Source organism: Leucoraja erinacea, chromosome 10, assembly GCF_028641065.1.
Source record: "Leucoraja erinacea ecotype New England chromosome 10, Leri_hhj_1, whole genome shotgun sequence".
Taxonomy (NCBI): Eukaryota; Metazoa; Chordata; class Chondrichthyes; order Rajiformes; family Rajidae; genus Leucoraja; species Leucoraja erinaceus.
The window spans coordinates 38,709,794-38,737,286 of record NC_073386.1 but is presented as its reverse complement, the minus strand read 5'-3'; the positions used below and the strand labels follow the sequence as shown (position 1 = coordinate 38,737,286).

General features: G+C 45.8%; 1 protein-coding gene across 2 annotated transcripts in view; it reads right to left on the bottom strand.

The window, feature by feature from the left end:
- atf6 (activating transcription factor 6) overlaps positions 1 to 27,493 on the bottom strand; it is a 214,308-nt gene that overhangs the window by 82,849 nt on the left and 103,966 nt on the right. Inside the window, exon 14 of one of the 2 annotated variants that reach the window (XM_055641983.1) lies at positions 26,109 to 26,235. In XM_055641983.1, the coding sequence (XP_055497958.1) occupies positions 26,109 to 26,235 (127 nt within the window). The remainder of the gene's footprint in view (positions 1 to 26,108; positions 26,236 to 27,493) is intronic. The other variant, XM_055641984.1, reaches the window with a different exon arrangement.

The following is a 27,493-nucleotide window of genomic DNA, read 5'->3' as shown; positions in this document are numbered from 1 at the left end:
TCACTGCCAAGCTGCTTCCATCAAAGTACATATTGCAACCATTCTGTAGCTTATTTTATTGTCTTGCAAAGCTGCAGGTTATTAAGGTTACGGTAGCAGCTTGTTCAAACCAGGTGAATCCACCAAATGGAGGGGCATTGCTTCAAATGTTTCTTGTACCCTCATGAAAAAGAATCCAATTGAGTTTCCTTACAACTTCTCCCTGGAGGTAGATAATTTATTGGCATTGCTGCACTTTGTAACTGCATAATAATGTGATGGCAACTTCTGCAGAAATATTCACTTCCCCATAATGAGAAAACGAGGAAAAAATACGAGACACCATCATTTCTTGAACTGAAAGCTTACTGACATTATACTTATCTCTTTTGGGTAATAATTCAACTCAAATTACATGTACTCTACCAATGAATATTCAGGATTTCGTAGCACAATTTGATGAGCAGGTAAATTCTCCTGCTGTTATGGCCATCACTTAGGGACAAATATAAAGTGTGCAGCGGTAGAGTTATGGCCTTACAGTGCCAGATGCCTGGGTTCGATCCTGACTACTGCACGTGTTTGTATGCTCTCCCTGTGACGGTGTGGGTTTTCTCTGGGTGCTCCGGTTTCCACCCACTTTCCAAAGACGTGCAGGTTTGTAGGTTTACTTGGTGCCTGTAAATTGTCCCTAGTGTGATAGGGTGATCACTGGTCAGCACAGACTTAGAAAACATAGAAACATAGAAAATAGGTGCAGGAGTAGGCCATTCGGCCCTTCGAGCCTGCACCGCCATTCAATATGATCATGGCTGATCATCCAACTCAGTATCCTGTACCTGCCTTCACTCCATACCCCCTGATCCCTTTAGCCACAAGGGCCACATCTAACTCCCTCTTAAATATAGCCAATGAGCTGGCCTCAACTACCTTCTGCGGGAGAGAATTCCAGAGATTCACCACTCTCTGTGTGAAAAAGTTTTTCCTCAACTCGGTCCTAAAAGATTTCCCCCTTACCCTTAAACTGTGACCCCCTTGTTCTGGACTTCCCCAACATCGGGAACAATCTTCCTGCATCTAGCCTGTCCAACCTCTTAAGAATTTTGTAAGTTTCTATAAGATCCCCCCTCAATCTTCTAAATTCTAGCGAGTACAAACCGAGTCTATCCAGTCTTTCCTCATATGAAAGTCCTGACATCCCAGGAAACAGTCTGGTGAACCTTCTCTGTACTCCCTCTATGGCAAGAATGTCTTTCCTCAGATTAGGAGACCAAAACTGTACGCAATACTCCAGGTGTGGTCTCACCAAGACCCTGTACAACTGCAGTAGAACCTCCCTGCTCCTATACTCAAATCCTTTTGCTATGAATGCTAACATACCATTCGCCTTCTTCACTGCCTGCTGCACCTGCATGCCTACTTTTAATGACTGGTGTACCATGACACCCAGGTCTCGTTGCATCTCCCCCTTTCTTAATCTGCCACCATTCAGATAATAATCTACTTTCCTGTTTTTGCCACCAAAGTGGATAACCTCACATTTATCCACATTATGCTGCATCTGCCATGCATTTGCACACTCACCCAGCCTATCCAAGTCACCTTGCAGCCTCCTAGCATCCTCCTCACAGCTAACACTGCCCCCCAGCTTCGTGTCATCCACAAACTTGGAGATGTTGCATTCAATTCCCTCGTCCAAATCATTAATATATATCGTAAATAGCTGGGGTCCCAGAACTGAGCTTTGCGGTACCCCACTAGTCACTGCCTGCCATTCTGAAAAGGTCCCGTTTACTCCTACGCTTTGCTTCCTGTCTGCCAGCCAGTTCTCTATCCACATCAATACTGAACCCCCAATACCGTGTGCTTTAAGTTTGTATACTAATCTCTTATGTGGGACCTTGTCGAAAGCCTTCTGAAAGTCCAGATATAACACATCCACTGGTTCTCCCTTATCCACTCTACTAGTTACATCCTCGAAAAATTCTATAAGATTCGTCAGACATGATTTACCCTTCATAAATCCATGCTGACTTTGTCCATTGATTTCACCACTTTCCAAATGTGCTGCTATCCCATCTTTAATAACTGATTCTAGCAGTTTCCCCACTACAGGTGCACAACCTTTTATCCGAAAGCCTTGGGACTAGACACTTGTCGGATTTCGGACATTTTCGGATTTCCGAATGGAAGATTTTTCGCGTAGATTAGGTAGGTAGCGCGGGCGGCTTGAAAAGTCTGGAGCAGCTGCCTCCTCCCCGGAGACCGGGAGAATGATTGCATAAATGTTAGTCAGTTAGTTTGGAGGGATTTTATGTGGTGGTGGTGGAGTAGGGGTGAAGGGGGAAACTTTAATTCTTAGTCCCCTACCTGGTCGGCGACTCCCAACCTCGCGGAGCTGGGAGCTCCGTCCGGCCGTGGGCGGCGCCGGTTGGAGCTCCAACCCCGGGAACTCTACCCCTGGCTGCGTGGCTCCAAATCCAGCGATGCTCCGCGAATGTTGGGAGTCGGCGGCCACAGCGCTCCGGAGCTTGCCGCACGGCGACCCGGTAAGGCATTGCCCGCTCCCCGCTGGTATCCCAGCGCTGCGACGCCGCCGACTCCCGACATTCGCGGAGCTGGGGCGTCCGGCCGCGGGCCGCGCTGGATTTGGAGTGCCTCGCAGCCAGGGGTAGAGTTGCCGGGGTCGGAGCTACAACCGGCGCCGCCCGCAGCCCCACCGGCCACAGCGCTGCGGTGCTTACTGCATGGCGACCCGGTAAGGCATTGACCGCTCCCCGCCTCTCCGACCAGGTAGGGGACTAAGAATTAAAGTTTACCCCTTCACCCCCCCCTTCACATAAAAGCCCTCCAAACTAACTGACTAACATTTAAGCAATGATTTACAGATGTTTAAACGTCTCCCGGTCTCCGGGGAGGAGGCAGCCGCTACAGTAGTACAGACCTGGGTTGAACGTGGGTCGTTTCGGGTCAAGTTTGGCGCCAAACGCGAGCTTTGGTGCGCAGACGACATCTGGAAAAAATGGCCGGTTTTCGGAATTTTTCGGTTTCCGGAACACCAGATAAAAGGTTGTGCACCTGTACCAAACATTAGACTGGTCTGTAATTCCCCGTTTTCTCTCTCCCTCCCTTTTTAAAAAGTGGTGTTACATTAGCTACCCTCCAATCCTCAGGAACTACTGCAGAATCTAAAGAGTTTTGAAAAATTATCACTAATACATCCACTATTTCTGGGGCTACTTCCTTAAGTACTCTGGGATGCAGCCTATCTGGCCCTGGGGATTTATCGGCCTTTAATCCATCCAATTTACCTAACACCACTTCCCGGCTAACCTGGATTTCACTCAGTTCCTCCATCTCATTTGACCTCTGGTCCCCTGCTATTTCCGGCAGATTATTTATGTCTTCCTTAGTGAAGACAGAACCAAAGTAGTTATTCAATTGGTCTGCCATGTCCTTGTTCCCCATGATCAATTCACCCGTTTCTGACTGCAAGGGACCTAAATTTGTTTTAACTAATCTTTTTCTCTTCACATATCTATAAAAGCTTTTGCAGTCAGTTTTTATGTTCCCTGCCAGTTTTCTTTCATAATCTATTTTCCCTTTCCTAATTAAGCCCTTTGTCCTCCTCTGCTGGTCTCTGAACTTCTCCCAGTCCTCTGGTAGGCTGCTTTTTCGGGCTAATTTGTACGCTTCATCTTTTGTTTTGATACTATCCCTGATTTCCCTTGTTATCCACAGATGCACTTCCTTCCCTGATTTATTTTTTTGCCAAACTGGGATGAACAATTGTTGTAGTTCATCCATGCAGTCTTTAAATGCCTTCCATTGCATATCCACCGTCAACCCATTAAGAATCAATCGCCAGTCTATCTTGGCCAATTCACGTCTCATACCCTCAAAGTTACCTTTCTTTAAGTTCAGGACCCTTGTTTCTGAATTAACGATGTCACTCTCCATCCTAATGAAGAACTCAACCATATTATGGTCACTCTTGCCCAAGGGGCCACGCACAACAAGACTGCGAACTAACCCTTCCTCATTACTCAATACCCAGTCTAGAATAGCCTGCTCTCTCGTTGGTTCCTCTACATGTTGGTTTATACATTCCAAGAAATCCTCTTCCTCAGCACCCTTGCCAATTTGATTCACCCAATCTATATGTAGATTGAAGTCACCCATTATAACTGTTTTACTTTTGTTGCACGCATTTCTAATTTCCTGTTTGATGCCATCCCCAACCCAACTGTTAGGTGGCCTGTACACAACTCCCACTAGCGTTTTCTGCCCCTTAGTGTTTTGACTTGGTGGGCTGAAGGGTCTGTTGCTGCATAATTGTAGTTGCTGCATAATTGCTACATTGTGGAATCTTGCTGTGTGCAAAATGGTTTAGTTTAGTTTAGAGACAGCGCGGAAACAGACCCCTCAGCCCATCGAATCCATGCCGACAAGCGATTAACATTATCCTAAACACACCAGCGACAATTTACATTTATACCAAGCCAATTAACCTACAAAGCTGTACTTCTTTGGAGTGTGGGAGGAAACCGAAAATCTCGGAGAAAACCCATGCAGGTCACGAGGAGAAGGTACAAACTCCGTACAGGCAGCACCGCAGTTAGGATCACACCCCGGTCTCACGCTGCCCTAATGTACTTGATGTACATATTTCAATGATATGTTGAGTATTCCAGAGGCGGTAAAGTAGCTCGACATTTCCTGAATGCTACTGTTGAAAAAATAATGTCCTTTATGCAGTGATGATGAATAGTGTGAGGGAAGGATGATGGTGCTTCAGAGGTGGAATTCCAGCGACTAGCTTCTGGTCAAGCAAAGGCCATCAATGGGGTAGAGATTAAATACAGAAATATACATTTCCTATCTACAATGTAGGTGCCTATTCTTGTGGGCCTTTCCCACTTAGGTGATTTGTTTAGGCGTCTGAAAAACCAGCAACTGGAACGGCGACTGTCAGTGGAACACATACACACACACGCACACACACACCGCACGCAGGGGCCAGGGCAAGCGGGGGGAGCTCTGTCTTAAATTCACACGGTGCAAAGCCAAGGTGATACAGAGACACCGCGATGAACAGGAAGGTTGGCGCTATAATTAAGACGACTAAAGCACAGTGTACGGTAAGTCCTTTAAAGGGGGGAGGGGGGAGAGAAGGAGTGGGAAGGAGTGGAGACACCTTTTTACAAGGCAGACAACTTTTAAGAAACTAGAGATACACGGCTGTGAAGTTCGGCGGACATTCGGTCAGTTATTCTTGGTTCTGAAAACTACTGCTTGCGTTTTTTTCCACAATGAGCCAATAAAATTCACTGGTCAGCACCAGCTACAACATACAAGAACCTAAGATAACCTTCGACCTCCTGGCAACCCACTAGGACCTCCATGCGACCCACCTACAGCACTGAATTTTCGCTACTCTCTATGGCGTCTTCATTCTGTTGAAAAATTAGCGTCGACCATATTGAGGCCGCGACTAGTTCCCAGAATGCAGGAACTCCTCATGACATTGAAGGCGACTTCCAGGCATCCACCTCCGAACATGTGGCGACTGCATACTCTCCTGCAGTTGCCTAAAAAGTTGCCTAAGTGGGACAGGCCCATTATGGTAATTCCTTCCGGGAAGTCTTCCTGCCGAGGGTTCAAGAGAGCTGAAGAGTTCCATATTTCTTAATGTCAACTCAGTTTCTTTCTCCACAGATGAAGCCAGACTTTGAAGGTTTCCACCATTTTCTGTGGGAAATTGGATATATGGGAAAAAATGGAGATGGGGGGGGATAGCATTAAGATGCAAGCAGGTGCAGATTCAATGGCTGTAAAGACTTTGTCGTTCAAACAACACCTGGAAGGTGCCAAGGCCCGCGCCGCACTGATACGCTGCCTAGCCGGCACCACATGGGGAGCCACGACGTAGACAATGTGCATGTCCACAGTGGCCCTGGTGTTCTCAGCCGCCGAGTATTGTGCCCCGGTCTAGTGCCGTAACCCTCACGCCAAGAAGCTGGATGCTGCCCTCAACAGTGCCCTGCGGAATGGCTCCGGATGCCTACGAGCCACCCCAGTAAACCAACTGCCCATCCTCGCTGGCATCGCCCCAGCCAACATCAGACGAGAAGCAGCCATGCTGGCGCTCTCTGAAAAGGCGCAGGCCAGTGACCTCAAGTCACAGCAACCCTTTGCCACGCAAGCCCAAGAGCTGCTCTGCATAACACCAGCTGACGCTTCTAAGGCCACCTGGGTCAAGACGAGATGGAGAGACCAGTGGAAGTCAGCGGAACCGTCTAGGCTACGCCATTACATTGATGACCTCATGGACATCCCTGGCCAGGACCTGCCCCGAAAGCAGTGGACAACCCTCAACCGCTTGAGGACAGGCATCGGACGCTTTGGAGTAGCGATGAAGAGGTGGGGCCTCGTGGACAGCGCATCCTGCGAGTGTGGGGACCCAACACAGACAGTGGAGCAGATCATCACCAGTTGCCCCAAACACCGGCCACCGAATGGTGAGAATGAATGAATGAATCAGAAAAACAGCCAATAAAGTCAAAGCCTTGTCCCAGCACATTCATTCTTTCTCCCTGCTTCTGTCTGGCAGATGTATAGGAGTTTAAGAATGCACACCGCCAGCTTCTTCCTCTCATGTTGGCATCTTGGGCTGGTCACATTAGCTCATAGTTCGCTAGATCTAAAATAGTCTATTCCCTTGTTGGCTTCTCAGCACTTTGAATGGTAATACATCACAAATGATTCCACAGATTTGACTGTGGTGTTGTTGATGGTGAGTGGGGAGAGGGGGGGGGGAATCTCTCCTAAAGTCTACAATCAATTCCACTGTCTTAAGTGCATTGAGCACCAGGTCCTGGTTGCGATGGCACCAGGACGCCAGCTGTGTCACTTCCTGGCTGTAGGCAGATTCCTCCTCATCCTGGATCAGTCCAATCAGGGTTGTGTCATCCGCAAACTTGAGAAGCTTGACAGAGGAGTGTGAAGGCTAGCACAACTTTCAAGGGTCTTCATGATTTCAGAGGTCAGTGCGACAAGCCTGTAGTCATTAAGACCCGTAATCCTTGGCTTTTTTCCCACTTCATTTTCATGGATTCAAACACTACCGAGTCATGTGGTTTACTCTGACTATAATTAGAGTTTGTGTGAATACATGCTCTATCTCTTCTTTGACACATTCTGAGACCATCACTGATTTTTCGACCTCATCCTTTCTATTCAACTCTAAATTTCCGTTCACCAGAATCCTCCCTCAACCTCAGTTTTCAGCTAAAATCCTTAATACAATTCTAGATAGCTAATACATGTGGACATTAAACTTAAGAATATGGATTTTACATATAACAAAATGGAATAGATATCCGATAACTATTTTAGTTGCCGCTCACTAATGAAGTGCAGAAGTGCAGCATTATAGACAGCGTTTCCTTTTCTATATAAAGATCACAGTAATTAAAAGCAGAGTTCCAACTGTACAAATACTGTAAGATTTTATAGATGTCTTTGGTAACATGTCAAGTAATGAATTGATTCGTTTATTTCTGTTTGGAATCGATGCCAGTGTATTCTTTGCCAGAAAGGCAAACAGAAATGGGCAACGTTAATATATTCTCGGTCAACCCAAAACATAAATTGTTGCCAATGGTCTGGCTTTGATTGGAGCAAAGACTCAGTAATTTAAAATGTAAACGTGGAATTTATCTTTACCTCGTTTGTTGAAGCCAGATAACTGCAATACAGCAAAACTGTTGATAATTTATCATGTAACATCAAAAATTCCACTCAATTATTCCTCACCAAAATGTAAGGATGTTTTAAACTTGTTTCATCAATTTGCAATTGTGCCAAAATGCTTTCAAAATGTTTGCAATACCATACTAACAATCTACCTCCAGGAGCATTATAACTAAAGCTTTCTGAAAAATTATGAAATTGAAGCAGCAGCTAAGTATTTTCACCAAACCAAGGACTGAATCATTCAGAATGAACAGAGTTAGTCATTCAACCCTTCTGCAGTACTACTATTTCCTTTGTAACATCTGATCTGCAATTCACATTTACTTACCAAACTTCCTTCCTTTATTAAATAAAAATGTTAATATAATTCATGAAATTTAGAATCAATTAAAAACTTGGTCTCCACCCAGTCCACCACTCCTCAGTCTGAAGAAGGGTCTTAACCCGAAACGTCACCCATTCCTTCTCTCAAGAGATGCTGCCTACCCCGCTGAGTTACTCCAGCATTTTGTGTCTACCCATTCCTCCTCACATCCATCTGGGGACTGGAGTCTAAATTTGGTAAATGTACCACAGACATATTCATGCTCACAGCATCATACCTTGTAGACAACGTGTCAGACTCCAAAGTTGCCCATGTATGTTCATAAAATGAGTGAAAATGTTTTAATAGTACTATTAAGATCTACTTACTTACAAATAACCTGCTGACCTTATTACTCTGTACTTCCTGATTTAAAAAAAAGAAAATAGTAAAAAATTAAGCTGAGCCAATATTCCAGATCCTCACTCCCGTGCCCCATCTGGGCTTGACCCATTTTCCCCCTCCCGGCCCACCTACATTCCTTCCCCTGGCTTCACTATTCCCAATTCGTCAATCCTTTTGTCTTACACATTTTTGTCTTACACATTTTATTACACAAGATCAAAGGCCCCCACCCCCCGCCTTGCCTGGATTCACCTATTACCTGTCACTTTGAGTCTCTTTTTTTTGTAAACAAGCATCTGTGCAGGTCCTTGTTTCTACATCCCAAATGGACTGACTGATATAGACAGAGAAATCAAGTTACCTGAAGTTCGAGATTTCAATATTTAGTCCAATATGCCAGCCAGACCGTTACAAGCGAGTTTGGTATTCCGACTGCGCGTGCCCAGGTCATGGGTCACTACAGATAAGCATTAAAGGGTGCGGATCTGCTGTGTGTTATCTTTGGTTATCAGACCTTTGTTTCAGTGAGTGCTTTATGCTTCGTGCTGCTCTGTGGGGTCGGGGTCGGGTCCATGCTCGGGGTCCATGGTCGTGGTCGGGCGCGGGTCTCTGACGCCGCTGCTGGGCCGTCCCCGTCCCTCCCCTGGGTGTCCCGTCCCTGTCCGGAGGAGTCGTTCCGGGCTCGCAGCCAGCGCCGGGGATCTTGGCAACAGCTCCAGCCCAGTTCTGCTCCTACTCCCGAGGAACCTATTTCTTTTCTCTGTGGATGCTGCCCGTCCATCTGAGCCGCTGCTGCACCCAGCACGCACTCCTGCCGGGGAGGTTGGCCGGCCGCGGCTGCTGGGTAGTGCGCGGGGTGCGGCCATCAAACCACTCCGGCGCCGGAATGGGTTCCAGGGGAGTAGGGGCAGGGCCGGGCCAGGCTGGAGCATGTGGCTTCCAACCCCCCCCCCCCCCCCTCTCTCGTGGGCCTGTGGACCTCGGATGTCTCCGACCACTGCCCCAGGCGGGGACGGGCCAACCATTCCTTCTCTCCAGCAATGCTACCTGTTCCACTGAGTTATTCCAGCATTTTGTGTCTAACTTCAATAACCATTGGGTTTTGTCATGAGTTATACAATTAAATTATTTTACCTATATATGATTTGCGTTTAAAAATGAAGGAAAATGATGGAAAAATTAGAAATAAAGGCTGGAAGGTGATAAGCATTTGCGGTTGCTTCTGTCTCCAAACAAAGTTACTGACCACCTAGCAGCTCATTAGTCATTTTGCAAAGCAAATCTGTTAAGTGACCTCCTGCTGTGAACCAGCAGCTGCTCATCATTACTGTTGAGAGAAAAACATTCTGTGGGAACACATCTCCACTTATAATGTAAGATTCAATGGGAAATGGGACTTCATCAGATGGATGTTCCCCAAGGAACACAACCCCTTTGTATCATGGAGGTCACCTGTAAGGTGCTGTGTACATCCTTCCACATCACAAAGTCCTGCAGATTAGTTGGCTGCTGTAAATTACTCATAGTGTTTAGAATCTGGAAGAAATTAATGGTAATGTGGGAGATAATAAAATGGAATTAGCAAAGGATTAACATAGATTGGTGCTTGCTTATCAGCACAGATTTGATGGGCTGTTTCTATGCTGTACAACTCTATCGCTCCACAAGTCAATAGTCCAGATGTAATTTCACAAATGCCCAACATAATTGAAGCATACCCTTCAATTGTCAAGAAATTATAATGCACTCCCCTTATTCATTTCTCTTGGCAAGAAAGAAGAGTCTCAACCTGAAATGTCACCAATTCCCTTTCTCCAGAGATGCTGCCTGACCATTACTCCAGCTTTGTGTCTAATGACAATGTACTGTTCGCTTTCCTTGCTGTACCGACACAGTCGCCTTTAGTTAATCATGCATCACAACGTCAGATTCCTCTGAAATCTATCACCATTTAGATAAGATGCCTCTTCGATAACTTTCCTGACAAAATGCACATTTTCACAATTTGCAGCCGCTTTTCCAGTTGCTGACAGGCAAGCAGCGGCAGATACAGTGGGCCGTTGTCGCCATGGCGCCGTTTGAAATAGCGAAGGAGGCCTTGGCTCGGGCGACTATGCTCATGCATCCGTCGGCTGATGCCCCCACAGCCATTACTGTGGATGCCTCAGACTCTGCGGTCGGCAGCGTTTTGGAACAGTCTGTTAACGGCCATTGGTGGCCTCTCGCCTTCTTTAGCCGACACCTGAGTGTTGCGGCGCAGCGCTACAGCGCTTTCGACCGGCAGTTGCTCACCTTACACCTCGCAGTACGGCACTTCCAGTACATTTGTGTTTGCGAAGGTTTCGGATCCTTGGTCCGCCCGTCAGCAGCGCCAGCTGGCAGCTAAATCGGAGTATACAACGGACGTCCGGCACATCGCTGGGAAATGCAACCTCGTGGCGGATGCTTTGTCCCGTCCGGCAATTGCAGTCGTGCTTAACCCGGCATCAGGAATAGATTACTCCAACTTGGCGGTGGCCCAGCTGGCGGACGATGAGATGCCGGCGTACCGCAACACGATCTCTGGCTTGGAGCTTGAGGACGTGCCGTTGTGTCCCTCGGGTTCCATCCTCTGTGACGTATCCACGGGTCAGCCGAGGCCTATCGTTCCGGCGGCCTGGCGCCGTCGCGTGTTTGAGGTGATCCATGGGCTGGCCCACCCATCCATCCGGGCCACGGTCGCTATGGTGGCCGCAAGATTTATGTAGCACGGTCTTCGGAAGCAGGTCGCTCGCTGGGCCCGGGCGTGTATCCCATGCCAGATATCAAAGGTGCATAGACACGTCCGGGCGCCCATTCAAGACTTTGCAAGGCCACGCCGGCGGTTCGATCACATACATGTAGACATTGTGGGGCCGCTGCCTCCGTCCCAAGGGGTTTCACACCTGCTTACGGTGGTCGACCGTTTTACACGGTTAGCAGAGGGCATCCCGCTCACGGACACTTCAACCCAGTCATGTGCTCGTGCCCTCGTAGCAGCCTGGATTGCTCGCTTTGGGGTTCCACTGCACAATACATCCGACCGGTGGCCCAGTTTACATCTGAACTGTGGTTCTCCATGTCCCGCCTGTTGGGGACACAGTTCCACCACGCGACGGCGTACCATCCCCAGTCAAATGGGTTGGTGGAGCGGTTCCACCACTGTTTACAGGCCGCCCTGAAGGCTTGTCTCACAGGCCCTGGGTGGATGGACGAGTTGCCTTGGGTCCTGTTGGGGATTCGGACGGCCCCCAAGGAGGATCTGTCATCGTCCTCCGCAGGGTTGGTATATGGTGCTCCGCTCACCGTCCCCAGGGAGTTTGTCCCTGCTGCTGATGTGTCCCAGGAACCCCCCTCATCGGTGCTGATCCGCTTGCGGGAGAGGATCGGCGCACAATCTCTCATCCCAACGTCGCGTCATGGTGTGGCCCCTTCCCATGTGTCTCTGCCACTGATGGGCTGCCCGTACGTTTTTCTTCGCCGTGACTCCCACGTCACCCTTGCAGTGCCCGTATGAAGATCCCTTTCGCGTGCTGTGGTACGGGCCTACTACATTTGATTTGGACATGGGAGGCCGGTGTGAAACTGTGTCTGTGGCTCGTTTGAAACTGGCCCACTTGGACCTGAGCGAGCCAGTCCATGTGGCTCAACCTCCCCGTCGCGGGCATCCGCCGTTCCGGCCTCCCGGAGATTCTCCCGAACCGAGCAAGCCCCCGGGGCGGGGGATTGTATCTACGCATTCGGGCCGCCTCGTGCAACGTCCTATGCTGTTCAGTGCCTCTGGTTCTGGGGGGGGGTCATGTGGTGGCACCTGATAGCAGCCCAAGGTCACGACGAACCATCGGCTCTCGAGAGCAGCATCTTGGTGGGGGTGGCGCGAGTCATGGGGTCGTTATCAGAGTTGCTATTTAAGGCCAGGGAACGCCCGTGTCAGCTGAGGAGTAGGGAACTGTATGCAGAGATTAAACACGTCTAGAGCACACAACTTGTGAGAGAAGATTTACGAGAATGTTGGCAGGACGAGAAGGTCTGAGTTTTTGGGTGATGTTGAGCCGCGGGACAGGCAGCATCTCTGGAGAGAAGGGTGACATTTCAGGTCGAGATCCTTCTTCTTCTATTTAAGCCAGCATCTGCAGTTCTTTCCTACACATATATAAATGCTGCCCTTTTTATCCACTGAGTTAACTCACCGCTTCCAACTTTCAGCAATCTACATACAACTCCAAGCCAAGACCAAGCTGAAACTGGACAAATTGTACTCAGTTGTCAACTCTAAAGAAGACAAATCTTGGTAACCTGTTCATCATCACTGGTGACTTCAATCCACACAGACATCACTTCCTTCCATCCAGTACTTCTTCATGGTGCTTTGCATTAGAGAATAGCCAAAGTGGCAATGATGTCTGCAACCTTGGCTTTGCTCTCTGCTGTTGTCCGGGAGAAGATACAAGACCATGAAAGCCTGGATATCCAGACTTAAGAACAGGTTCTTCCCCATTGCTGAATGTCCTGAACCAATCACTTCTTTCACAAAGCCATCATGAATGTGCTGTCAAGTACTCTACTCTCAATTCCATCTCATGTGATTATTCTGTTATAGCAATTCAGCATTTTTTGCACTTCTTCAGATTTATTTATCATTAATTGTATCATCAGTTGCATTTATCTTCACCACATATACTGTTTATGCTATAAACCTCATGCAAGCAAGGAATTCCATTGCACCCTTGTTTATATGACAATAAACTATGTTGAATCTGAATCATCATCAGTGGGACAAGAGGCGCAATAATTGCAGACTATCGTGCTAAAAAGCTCGTACAATTCTACTCTTCAACTATTTAGAGTCTGAAATGTATTTAAAATTAAAGTAGTTTATTTTTGTGATCATTGGCACAAATAAAACTCAATTCTACCCACTATTCACATGAAGCTCAATAAACACTGATGTTTAGCCCTGTAGACAATTGCAAATATAGAAAAACTGTTATGCATCCAAAATTCTATCCAAACAATTACATAAGAAAAAAATATGCTGAGAGGAAGAGAAACTAAGTTGAAGCAACACAAAAGGATATTGTACACTCCAGAAAGGAAATCCCCCTCAACTACTATGAGTTATCCTTGGCTTCAATTTTACTTTCTGACTTGATCCTCATATCCTTCAGTTATTCTGGATTCTCAAGATCTATCATTCAGCCGTAAATGTGTTCAATGATCAAGAACCCACAGTTGCTGAAGGTAAATTCACAACTTACTGAATATTTAAAAAAAATCCTGCCTACAGTTCCAATGACTTGCTCCTTATCCAGATCTATCTTCTCTAATCATGGGAACCATTTCTCCCCCTGGAATGAATGCTCAAGTTTTTAACAGCATCCAGCACACATGGTTGAAAGACGTTATTCGATATTTAGAATGTTCACACTCATTTAAAGCACAAATCTTGGTATACATATGGAATCTGTTCCCAAACCTGCAGAAAGCAACTGGCCATGGACATCTCTACATGTGTCTGCAAAACCAGCTGGTAGGAGTATTCACAGACCTCTTTAGCCTCCCCCTACTCCAATTGGAGGTCCCCACAAGCTTTGGGAAGATTACTATCATCCCGGTGCCAAAGAAAAACAAGGTAGGAAGCCTAAAGGGCCTGTCCCAATTTCACGACCTCTGCCGAGTTTGCCCTTCACTCATACTCGCAGCATGGTCGTCATGAGGTCGTAGGTAGGTTGTAGGCAGGTTGTGATGATAGTCGTAGGTACTCATGGCATCAAAGTAGGTCGGGGCATTTTTCTAGCCTGATGAAAAATGTCCATGAGTAAAAAAGGTCATGAATTAGGTCATGAAAGGGGGACAGGCCCTTTAATGACTACTACAATGGCTCTGGCATCCACAATCATGAAGGCACAAGGAACTGCAGATGCTGGAATCTTGACAAAACACAAAGTCTCGGAGTAACAGTGTGGCAGCATCTGAAGAGGGAATGGATAGGTGCAATTTTGGGTTGTGAGCCTTCTTCAGACTTGAAGAACCATCACAAAGTGCTTTCAGAGGCTGGTCATGGCGCACAATAATTTCAGCTTCCAAGACAACTTTGACCACTTCCATTCGCCTACCCGCATAACAGATTTACAACAAACACCATCTCCTTGGATTTTCACTCATCCCTGGAACATCTGGGTAATAAGGACACCTACTTCAGACTCCTGTTGATTGACCAAGCTCTGCCTTCAACACTATAATCCAAACCAAATTCATCTCCTAACTAAAAAAACAAACCACACCCTTCAATATTGGTCTCTAAATCACAGCTCTTCAAGGACATGACCAATTACTGTTTTATGTAATCAAGATTCCATCTCCCTCAACCCTTTCAGACAATGAGATCTATACCTTGCCCACCTGGGTGAAAAGATTGTTAATTCCCCTTTTGACCTCTTTGCCAGAAGAAATAGTTCCTTCCTATTAATTATCAGATGTCAATACTGATCAGCAAGTTACACTAATCCATAGATGAGTGGCAAGACAGTAACACAAGTGGATTTCTTGGCTTGATTTATCAATGTAGTTTTGCATGCAAACATTGAGTCTGATGAAAACTTGCCTTCAGAGTTTTTTGGTTTAAAAACTCTTCATCAGTCAGTTTCTTGCTCTGTTCCAATGTGTGTTGAGATTTTGAGAGAAAGCTGTTGGCCAGTCAATCCATGACAAGCATGAATGACTTGGAGCCTTCAAAGGTAGAGGGTTGGAAGCTAATTATCATCCATTCACACTAACTAAATACTTATTGTTTCCAAATTTTCCAAGCCAAACCAATTAAATATTTGTGCACTTGTGAGAAAGCACATTGCCTTAAAATTCAAGTCTTGATTAAATCATTTTTTCACATCCTTTTAGTAGGAAAAGTCAAAAAAACATCTCTAAATGCAAAGCCTGTTCATTTAGGGGAGATCAGTTAATATGGAAGTTATCACAAAAAGACACGGAAAAATAAAAAGGCGTCAACTTGACTCCTAAAAAGAACAGATCTATTTTGAATACTCATTGCATGGTGATTTTTGGAATATTTTTCATCTTTTCTAATTGAAAAAATACTGCCACCCCACCAGAGCCCCAAGATAACTCTGATCCTTTTAAGTGCAAAGTCTTAGTTGTTGGAGGTAACTTATCTGATGAAGAGTTGATTTATATTGTCATCTGCTGACCTCGTGTGAAAGGCTAACTTTCTAAGAACATGTGCAGAGTAAAAATAATCAAACCGTAGAAAGGTCTGTCCACAATTCACCAGGGTTGCAATCCGGATGCCAATGAAGGCTGAAGTGATTACGTTGCAGGATATGCGTTCCCTACTGAAATCATTTGTTTCAAAGATGCCTCTCTCTCTCTCTCTCTCTCTCTCTTTGCTCATCACAAACAAAAATCAAATCACAAACACATTTTACAGTTGGTAGAAAACAAACAAGGTCCATATATAATCAGTTTGGCTGTTCTGCTTTTGTGTCGGTCTTGTGCAGTTCAGCTGGCAGGGAATCAAAGATGTTTTCACAGATGCACGCAGTTCACTAAAACAATAAAGTCAGAGTGTTTTGAATGCTGTTGTGCCACACAAGCTTAAACCAGTTCACCACAAACACCATTCTTAAAAATATCTATAGATTACAGTGGGAGAGAGAATAATCTCAGTATGGTAAACTTTTTCACAGTGCTTTTCTTTTATGGAAACATAGTTATGAGATCCATTTGCTAGTCTAGCTCTAAATATAGGTCATGCTGAAGGGCTTTGATGGTACAGTGGTACCCGGTTCCACTTCTCTGTCAGGATGTATGTTCAGACCCGCAAGGCCTCTGCTTTCAGTTTCAGATGTCTGTTTAGCAGCTATATTTTAAAAACACAGAGGACATAATACTTCTAATACACAAGCCACAGGGAGTGCACTTGGAACAGGATGGCTTGTGGTCAGGAATCAAGAGTGTTCCACGGAAGGAAGCGTGCAATGAACAGGTGCTCTCCAGGCCCTCTTGAATAAATGTGATATCGTCATTGACACGTGGGAGTCCCTGGCCCTTGATGTTTGGGGTGGCACTGAGAACTTATGCTCCTTTTGCTGGGATCTTAAAGGGCCTGTCCCACTTGGGCGACTTATTCGGCGACTACAGGCTACTAGGCTGTCGCCACATGGTTGCGGGGTGACTCCTCTATGGTCGTGAGTTGTCTCTTCAAATTTCGTAACTTTTTTCTTGTCGCTGCTGGATTTTGAAATGTTCAAAAGCCTCCTCCTGCACCTATTTTCTATGTTTCTGTTTCTACATTTCTACGTGTGCCCACATCCACAAACAGAAAGTTGTAGTTTGCATCCATCACAGCTAATAGTACGATGGAATGGAACTTCTTGTAGTTAAAGAACATAGAACATCCCTTGGGTGGACCGGTATCGGATGGCCACATGCTTGCCACCCACTGCCCCACATGTGTGCAGGAAGTTCCATCTGGTTTCATAGCCGTGCGCCATCCTCTTCCACTCACCTGCTGTACTAGGGCAGTCCATGACTTCTTCTTCATAAGCATCGATGATGGCCTCACAGGTCTCTCGGACAACCTTGCTGACGGTGTTGTGGGCCACAAGAAAGCTGTAGGAGAGGCTCTTGTAGCAGTCTCCTGAAGCCAGGTAGTGGAGGGTGAAGGCTAGGCGCAGGCTTGGTTCCAGTGGCTTCCTCATGAAGGTCTCCTTTTTCTCCAGGAGAGCACCCACCTGTGTCTTCAGCACCTGAAACAGCTCAGGGGGGGATCCTGGTGAAGTTTCTGAAGGCAGCCTCATCTTCTTGCTGGAGCTCAGTTATTATGTTCATATTCTGGCCCAACATGGGTCACCTCAGGAACAAGCACCTCGACTACACAGCCCTCTTCTTGGGCTTCTTCTTCCCCTTTCTTGGTGTACTTCTGTCTGGCTGATCAGTAAGCAGGTGGGCTGCTGCAAGCAGCAGGGCTTGTTGTTGTAATAAGAGTAATGCCCTCTGATGTTGCTCCATGGTAGTCATGATGCAGAATGATTGGAAACCCTACCCTGCAACCCCAGTGATATGTTAACATTGGATCACATTGTTTCGAAAGCCAATATGACATGAGTTGTCTTCGGTTGTCGCCGACAGGGTCGTTGCTTGCCGTAGCTTGTCGGGAGGGGACGTAGGTTGACCTTGTATATCGTAGGTTGTCGCCTGTGTGGTTGTAGGTAGACGTCCTAATAGGCCTGTCCCACTTGGCAATTTTTTAGGCAACTGCCAGCGACTGTCATTGTCGTAGCAGGTTGCCGAAAAACCGGCGACAGCCTACGCCTTCCTGGCGACAACCTACGACAGCACCTACATCAGGAGAAGTCAAGCTACGCTCATTGGCGTCAAACCCACTGAAGCCAAAATGTTTCCAATATGTCGAAAATTTAGAAAGACGCTACGACTTTTTGTGCGACTGAGACTACTACCGGCGACCATTGGCGAACATGTGTGGACAAACTAGTCGCCGGAAGTTGCCTAAAAAAAAAATTGCCTAAGTGGACAGGCCCATTAGTTGCAAAGAATTGTGCCGCTGGTTGTCGTAGCTTGACATCGACTAGGAGATAGGTCGCCGTAGACATTGTCGTGGGGGGGATCCAGTCGCCTGCTCCGACTGTGTCTGTCGCCGGCAGTCGCCGAAAATAATCGCCTAAGTGCGACAGGCCCTTTAAGGATGTCAGCATAATCAGTGGAAGTAGTGTGCACCTCCCAAACCTAGCAGCCACCTTAGAACTCACACAAACTCGACCACCTCGGAAGAAATTAAAAGAAAGTAAGAAAAAATTAATTTGATCGGAACAACTCAATTAAGGAGTAAATCAATTTGTAGAAAATTCAGACAATATTAATCCAACAAGGTTATTATGGATATTATTCACTCATTCAGCATTAAAACAATAAAATCTGTGAATATGCTGTGAAAGAAAATCTAACAATTATCTGATACTTCCTATTGGTCAATCCTCTGTTTTGATAAAGATCATGATAAAGATCACAATCTAATTGACAGTATCAGGCAGCGACTGTGGAAGAGATATGCAAGTGGTAAGTGTATTGTAATGTAACAATGAAAATAATACAATGAAAATAATAATACCTCGGCTCCACCATCAGCGACAACCTCTCCTTGGACACAGAAAATGATAAGAGGATCGGGAAGGCAGCTACTACTCTCGCTCACCTCACAACTCGAGTGTGGACCAACTCAAAGCTGATGATGAAGACAAAGATAGCAGTCTACAAGGCCGGCGTCAACAGCACACTGCTGAACGGCAGTGAGACATGGACTACATATGCTAGACAGGAGAGAAGACTCAACACCTTCCACCTTAGAAGCATCCGCCGTATCCTGGGCATATCCTGGCAAGACAGTGTCCATTGCCGAGATCCTGTCTCGCGTTGGCCTTCCCAGTACGTACACTCTATTCAGGCAGCACAGACTGCGGTGGCTGGGCCATGTCCACCGCATGGAGGATGGCCGTATTCCAAAAGACATCCTCTGTGGAGAGCTGACATCTGGGAAGAGAACCATCGGCCGCCCCCAGCTACATCACAAGAATGTCTGCAAGAGAGATATGAAGGTGCTCGACATCAATGAGGGGTCCTGGGAGAGCGTTGCAGCTGACTGCACGAGGTGGAGAGGTACCCTGAACCAACATCTCAAAATGGGGGAAGAGAAACTGATGAACGCAGTGGCAGACACGCGGGAGTGCAGAAAGGAGCGCAGCAACTTCAACAAACCAGCGACCACACACAAATGTGACCTTTGTGACAGAGACTGTCACTCCCGCATTGGTCTCTTCTGCCACAAGCGACGCTGCTCTAGCAGAGTTTTGGAGCAAGTAGCCAACAACTAGGATGCATCACCCATGGTCAGTCATGACCGAGGGGGGGCCTACAGTTATAATATAAAGCACATCGTTAAAGGTCAGTTAAGATTACCACCGACCAATTGTCTGGCTGTGCCTCAAGCCTTTGTGCCCAGTGTACAGTTCACTTTGTGCAAGGCAAATTCTATTTCTAATTTTACTTCGGAGTCACGTGAGTGACTACGTGAAGAACCCACCCAGTGCGCAGGCGCGGCATTACGTCAGCAGCGCAACAGCGGCAGCAGCTGGAGCCAGGCTCTCCAGCTGCAGCATAAAGACAAGACCTCAGGTAAGTGAGTCTTTTGTATTACAGAGAGTCGCTAACGGAGGAAGAAGCTATGGCTACCCGAAAGCGACCAACAAAGAGGACTGCCTGCCCAACTCCACCCGAGGAGGGGTCAACATCTGGGCGGCAGCCACCAGCGGCGGAGGAGCTGTTTGAACGCTCCCGCACACCCGACGCCGAGCCGCTCCCTGGGCCGCCGATTTCGACGCCCCGCACAGGGAGAAAATCAACCCGAAAAACAGACCGGCCGGTGGCCTCCGACTCGTCGGAGGAACGGGAACACTCTCCACCGGCGAAACGGGGAGACAGCCGCTTAAGCTGCATAAGGCAGCTGCTCGAGCAGATGCTCGAGGAGGAGATGCAGGCAAGGCATCTCCAAGGAGGACGGGCTTTGGCCTCCTCCAAACCATCACCACACCCTTCTGTTCCCTCCTTGTTTGAGGTCAGTAAGGGAGGCCAGGACTGGGCTGGCCTATCACTAGGGCAGGCGGACGACAGCGCAAGCATGCCAGGCGAGCTGGAGGAAGAAGAGCTACTGGGTGTAGTCAGCAGGTATGCGGCGCCTCCGAGGACCGGAATGATGCTAGCGCCAAGAATAGCGGCCAGTATCAACAGGCTCTCTAATAAGCCATTGCAGGAGAAAATTATCCAAGAGGCCCTCGACACTTACACAGCGCCGGAAAACTGCGAAGCGCTTCGAGTAAAGACCGTAAACGGTCATATAAAACTATTAAGAATGCATAAGAAAAAGAAAATAACGTAATTTATTATTCTTTCCATGCTTCTTCCTGTCAAATACTCTATTCTAACCGAAATAAACTGCTCATAAGCAAACACTATTTTTTCTTGGCAATGCCACCAACAATATTGCACGCTGCTCTGATGACCTCCATCTTCTACAAGGAACCAGTTCTCACAATTCTTCTCCATGTACACTGAACAGCTCCCAGGAAGTTATCCATATGAGCATTCAGTGAATACTGCCGCATCCTTTGCAGCATTCACAAGTAAACAGATTGCGCGAAGAGGAAAAATGATAGAGTTCAGGCTGTAGTGTTACAGCATTATAGCTTTAAAGTTAAAGAGAACGTGCAGAGGTTAGGTTGGGAGGTCAGAACTACACCTTTATGTTATGAGAGGACCATTAACAGCATGGAAGAGGCTGTTCCTGGAACTGGTGGGAGTTTTTTTCAAGCTTTTGTATCTATTGCACAGCGAGTGAGGGGATAAGAGGGAATGGTCGTAGTGTAAATGATCCTTGATTATGTTGGCTGCTTTTCTGAGGCAACATGAAGTAGATGCCATTGATTGAGGGTGGGTGTTTGGTTTGTGTAATGGTAATTGTTTCCAAACATGAATGATGGTAGTAATCATTGGAGAAAGAGGTTGGCAAGAATTATTCACTAGGGGCGCCGCATGAAGGCTGCCTCTGCCTACATCATTTTATAATGCACAAAAATAATTTTGGATTTTTTTTAGTATTCATTCATTGTATTTTAACTTATTAAGTATTGAAGCTATCTGTGGAAATGTGTGGTGTTATGTCTGTCTTGAAGCTGTTGTGGCACTGTAATTTCCTGTAAAGGATTATTAAAGGTTATTCAATTCAATTCAATTCAGTCTGTCCGTTTTTTCCATCTTTTTTTTTTGTTAGTTTGTTTACAAGTATGTTGAGGAGGTTTCTTTAGCTTTTCTATGTGGGGGACGGGGTAGGGTAAGGGGAAAACCATTTCCCAGTCGCCTCCTGACGAGGACGCGACTATTCTCCGAGTCACGTCCTTGCCCCCCTCCTCGCGGCCTACCACCTGGATTGGAGCAGCAGCAGCAGCGGTGGCGCAGCGCTGGGTACGTCGTGGAGCGGGCGATGCCTCACCTGGGATCGCCGTTGAAACTCCGGAGTGCTGGGCCTGCTACAACAACATCGCGGGCTGTGGTTTGAAGAGATTCCAGCGCGGGCGGCGCTGACTTCAACATCGCGGTGCCCTTTGCCGAGGGCTGCCAGCGTGGGTCTCCGCTTGGCGCGGCCTGTGGACTTCGGGAGCTGTGGACTCCGGTAGGAAGTGGCCGATTCAGAGGTCCAAGCCGCTGAGGTTGTTCTCCCGTTCCGACGTCGGAGTTCCATCATCCCGGCGAGAGGGCCTGAGCATCGGGCCACCCATAGCGGCGACTGCGGAATGCTCGGGAGGCCCCGACCACGGGTGTATATCAAAAACCATCAAAGAGGAAGATGACTAAACTTTGGACCTTCCCTCAGTGGGAAAGTTTGATTCCGCTGTGCAGGGGATGTTTATGTTAAAATACTATCATGTTTTGTTCTTTTTTTATTTGTCTGGCTGTATGGTGACCCCAAATTTCACTATACCAATTGGTGCATGTGACAATAAATGTCTCTTGAATCTTGAAGAACTCCACCCAATTTCCCTTAACATTGCTTAACTTATTTTCACAAGCATTCCTCAGATACAGCATACCAAAAATCACTTGTCTGAATCTTTTTTCACTCATAATCTATATCCTGAAAATGAAGAGCATCCCAAATCAGCATTATCTGAATGCCGGTGCTGGGAGTGGCGACTAATTCTGTATTGCTTTAATACTAGTGGTGCACTGGGTAATCTTTTATAAGGCAGGCAATGAACCACATCTTACTTGGATTTAAGCGTTACTCCTTTTCCGACTGAAATATTTTATTTTCATTCTCATTATCTATCATAAAGGCATTAGAAAAAAAGCACACATCATGAATCAAAATTCCGCGAGGAAAATCATTGCAGATTCCTCTTGATAAGAACTTAATGAACTATCAAATATCAAGTGCAGCTGCCTGGGCAATAATGAATCTTTCTTTACTGCAAGACATCTTGAGCCAATCCTTTTAATCACGTGCAAAAACAATTAGCAATAAATTGCAAGTTCGACTTGTTGATTACTTATACTACTGCTTTTAACCTTGAAAAATTAATATGAATATACCTAAAAAATGCTAAATTCTCCCTGAAAATCTGATAATTATGGAGATTACCAAAGGAAAAATTAGAAAGCCAGAATTTGACCATCCAGATCATGGTCAGAGACAGAGAGGCAGACAAGTGGCATTGGCGCTTAGTTTTAAGGTGAAATTACACAAAGTGCTGGAGTAACTCAACAGACTGCATCAGCCTGCAGAAGGGTCCTAACATCACATCCATGTTATCCAGAGATCAGCCCACCTGTTACTCCAACACAGAGATCCATCATCTGCAGTTCCACTACCTTCTGTAGCACACTATCAAGTTACTCCAACGTGGTCTGATATAACGTCGATTTTCCTTTTCAGATTACTTTCTCCCTTGTAGTAACCATCATCTGATTTGGTCAAATTGAGCCAGACCTCTTCTGAATTGCCTTTCAACTACATACATTTAATAGATGTATTACATAAATCCCCTGTAGCCCACACTATCAAAGTTCTTTCAGACTGTCTGAAGTTTCCCTCCTCCCCCCATTGTAAATCATTGCATAAATGTTAGTCAGTTAGTTTGGAGGGATTTTATGTGGTGGTGGTGGTGGCGGTGTGGTGGGGTGTGGTGAAGGGGGAAACTTTAATTCTTAGTCCCCTACCTGGTCGGTGACTCCCAACACATCGTAACTCTACCCCTGGCTGCGCGGCGCTCCAAATCCAGCGCCGCCCGCGGCCGGACGCCCGGAGCCCCAGCTCCTTGAATGTTGGGAGTCGGCGGCCACAGCGCTCCGGAGCTTACCGCACGGCTCCCCACTGGTATCCCAGCGCTGCGACGCCGCCGACTCCCAACATTCGCGGAGCTGGGGCTGCGGGCGTCCAGCCGCGGGCGGCGGTGGACTTGGAGCGCCGCGCAGCCAGGGGTAGAGTTGCCAGGGTCGGAGCTACAACCGGCGCCGCCCGCGGCCGGACGCCTGCAGCCCCAGCTGGGAGTTGGCGGCCACAGCGCTGCGGAGCTTACTGCACGGCGACCCGGTAAGGCATTGACCGCTCCCCGCCTCTCCGACCAGGTAGGGGACTAAGGATTAAAGTTTACCCCTTCACCCCCCCACCCCCTTCACATAAAAGCCCTCCAAACTAACTGACTAACATTTAAGCAATGATTTACAGATGTTTAAGTGTCTCCCTGGTCTCCGGGGGGGAGGCAGCCGCTACAGTAGTACAGATCTGGGTTGACCGTGGGTCGTTTTGGGTCAAGTTTGGCGCCAAACGCGAGCTTTGGTGTGCAGACGATATCCTGGAAAAAATGGCCGGTTTTCGGAGTTTTTCGGTTTCCGGAACTCCGGATAAAAGGTTGTGCACCTGTAATATCTTTTCAACAAACGCATTACAGGTTGAGTAACTGCCCACTTGTTTCAAAGCACCAAATGGTTGATTTGTTTGTGTTTGTTGACCTTCAGAATAGTTCACTAAAGGCCAAGTCCATAAGGGAAATACATGTAACAATGACTTCTATCAAAATTTGCAACCCTTTTATTGTTTGCAAGTCTGTTTCAGTGTGTACTTAATATCAATTTCCTAATTATAAGTGTTATCGGGTTCCAAGAAGAGAAGAAACAGTGACGTGAAGACAACTGTGTTTCCATGGAAATCATTTTCAGTAGTAATTTCCTTTTTACTCCTGTCTAAGAAATTATTTAATGCAGTAGTTGCTGCTAGATTCAACCCAATAGACTGAACACTGTCATTTAATAGATTGAAAAACTGAAACGCCACATGAAGCATTCTAGATTTACAACTCTATATTAAGTGGCTGGCATCGTTATCAACATCACTGATGTGCAATCCCAAGAGCCTCAGGCTCTGGATTCAAACACATCCATAAAAAGATAAGTAATTTACTTAGTGTTATTTAAATTGCATTTGAATTATGAGGACTCCAAGATCACTCTTGAGTATTTAAATGCTGTTGTGCTTCTAAAATAGTTTTAACAAAGAGCTCATGTGGGCAAATTGTCTCGTAACATTCAAAGATGCAAGTCACACAACTGACAGAAGGTAGCAAACCCAAGTTATTTTTTTGAAACATCCTGGGCAATAGTTTGTAGACAAATGAGAATGCTATGGATAATTTATCTTTAAGGAACATCGGCATGTGAAAGATCATCTTTAGAAGTCTATCTCCTCAATATATTTTTAAAAAATCACCTTTGTCCTTGACTTTGTTTAAGAAGGAACTGCAGATGCTGGAAAATCAAAGGTAGACAAAAATGCTGGAGAAACTCAGCGGGTGAGGCAGCATCTATGGAGCAAAGGAAATAGGCAACCTTTCGGGTCAAAACCCTCTTCATAGTCTGAAGAAGAGTTTCGACCCGAAACGTTGTCTATTTCCTTCGCTCCATAGATTCTGCCTCACCCGCTGAGTTTCTCCAGCATTTTTGTCTACCTTTTATCCTTGACTTTGATTACTTTAACATCCTTGACATTCATTAAGTTTGCACTCCTTTGATGCTGCCAGCATCAATTGCATCCAGTTCTTCTGGCCAAGATTGTTGTTGTCTGCTGAACTCCAAGCCTAATCTGAATCAGTAACCAGTTGTGTACAATGTCTGAAGTACACCAAGGGCTATGCAGCAGATGAATGGCGGAACACTGAATGCTAGGAAGTGGAACCCATCAAGCAATTGCGTAATTACTAAAAATCAAGTGCACTCAAAGATAAAATATCTAATTTACAATTTTAAAGAGTTCTCTCAAGTATCCCATTCAGAATTGGATTATTGCCCTTATTCCCACAGTTTTATTGTGCACATGCTGATTTTCATGCCTCCCGCATGACAGGGAATTTACTTAACTTGCCGTGAGGCACTTTGAAATACTATGAGGTTGTACAAGGTGTTTCATTCGAGCTAAATTCATTCTTTACCTTAAGTTAATCATAATTTTGATGTAAAATCGTAGTGATTGAATCAAATTCCTTGCTGGACTTTCAGCCGCAGGACAATTACAATTGTCGGGAAAGACACCTCAAAGTGAACAGCCATTCATAAAACTACAGACATAGTTAACATTACCTTTATCGTGAAGAAAGTATAAACTATTAAACTGTTAATCAAAGACAATGTCATAATGCTACTAACAAATGACAATTTACATAATCTTTAAAGGGGAATGAACCCTTTTGACGTCGTTTCGGGGGGACACCCACACATACGCATACAAACAAACAAGATGAGAATTTTAGTAATATATAGATAGATATACCATTAAATTTAGTATTGCCCACTTTAGACTCATTAGATTCATTAAATATAATCAACTGGAGTTCAAAGATGCCTTATGCACTTATGGACAGCAGTTTATAAAAACATTAATCAGAAATGAAGAATCATTTGGAAATATCATTTTGATCATCACAGTTTTGATTTGTTCTGGTTGCCAGAGCAATAAAGGCAAAGCATGTTCACGGTACTTATCCATGCCGTAAAAATGTCATGAACTTACCCTCCGAAATGATATCAGATAAAATGTATCTCCTCTCCTACGAATGGCTTCAAAGAAGCTTGGGTAACGCTTGTCTGGCGCATAATAAACTTGCAATTCACTCCCTGAGTTTCTGTCAAGATGGGATCTAGGTTAAAACATGAACACGATTTAGCTATATTGCTCAAGGCATGATATGAAGGGATTATGCCTTCATCACACAGAGCATTTATCACAGAGAATTGCAATTAATCAAGCAGTAAATATTTGCAAGATATGTTAACTTGGAAGCAAAAACCGCCAGTTAAAAAAGGAAGATAATAAATATCTGAGTGCTTTAACTTAATTTGTTCCAAGTAATCACTTCATCACATTTGAAATTTATGGGGCATGTTTTGCTCTGGTTGAACAGGTACAAATGTATTTAACTTTAGTTTAGAGATACAGCGCGGAAACAGGCCCTTCGGCCCACCGGATCCACGCCGACCAGCGATCCCCACACATTAACACTATCCCACTCAGGACAATTTTTTAAAACATTTTACCAAGCCAATTAACCTACAAACCTGTACGCCTTTGGAGTGTGGGAGGAAACCAAAGATCTCAGAGAAAACCCACGCAGGTCACGGGGAGAACGCACAAACTCCGTACAAAGAGCACCCATAGTCGGGATCGAACACAGGTCTCCAGCGCTGCATTCGCTGTAAGGCAGTAACTCTAACGCTGCACCACCGTGACCGCCCTATTTATTTGCAGATAAATAGGATCTGGGGATGATCATCCATACAATGACAAGATACCTCTGATATGGTTTAAGATTTTACTAACATTTTCACTCTACCAACAATTGGGCAATACTCTCATATGCAAGCCATATCGTCAACATAATTAAACTGATGCATTCCATTCATGATAAATATTAGAAAATGCCCAAAATTTGCTGTAATCAGCACTGGATTATGATGTCCCAAGGCATACTCAAGTTACCTCATCATGGCATGCACCTTCCTCTTCGAGGACACCTGAGATTTTTATCATTACTCTTGCCTGCAATGACTTTCACGTTTTAGTAATTGTACGTTGAAATGCTTTGTGAAGTACCTGTATGTCCTGCAGTCCTGGACTGGCATGTTAGTTTCACTCAGTATTAGAGCAGTTCAGGGGACAGGAAGAAACAAACTGAGGCCATGGTTCAGGGGACAGGAAGAAACAAACTGAGGCCATGGATTAATTATTCAATGGGTAAATTACGCTTGAATAGAGAGTGAACTCCAGGCCTCATGAAGAGAAAAGGTTCCGAGCAATCATCATCATCATCATCAATAGAATGATAAAAATGTATAACAAATCAATTAAACAATAAAGATCATAAAAATGATTAATTACACAGCCTGAACAAAACAAAA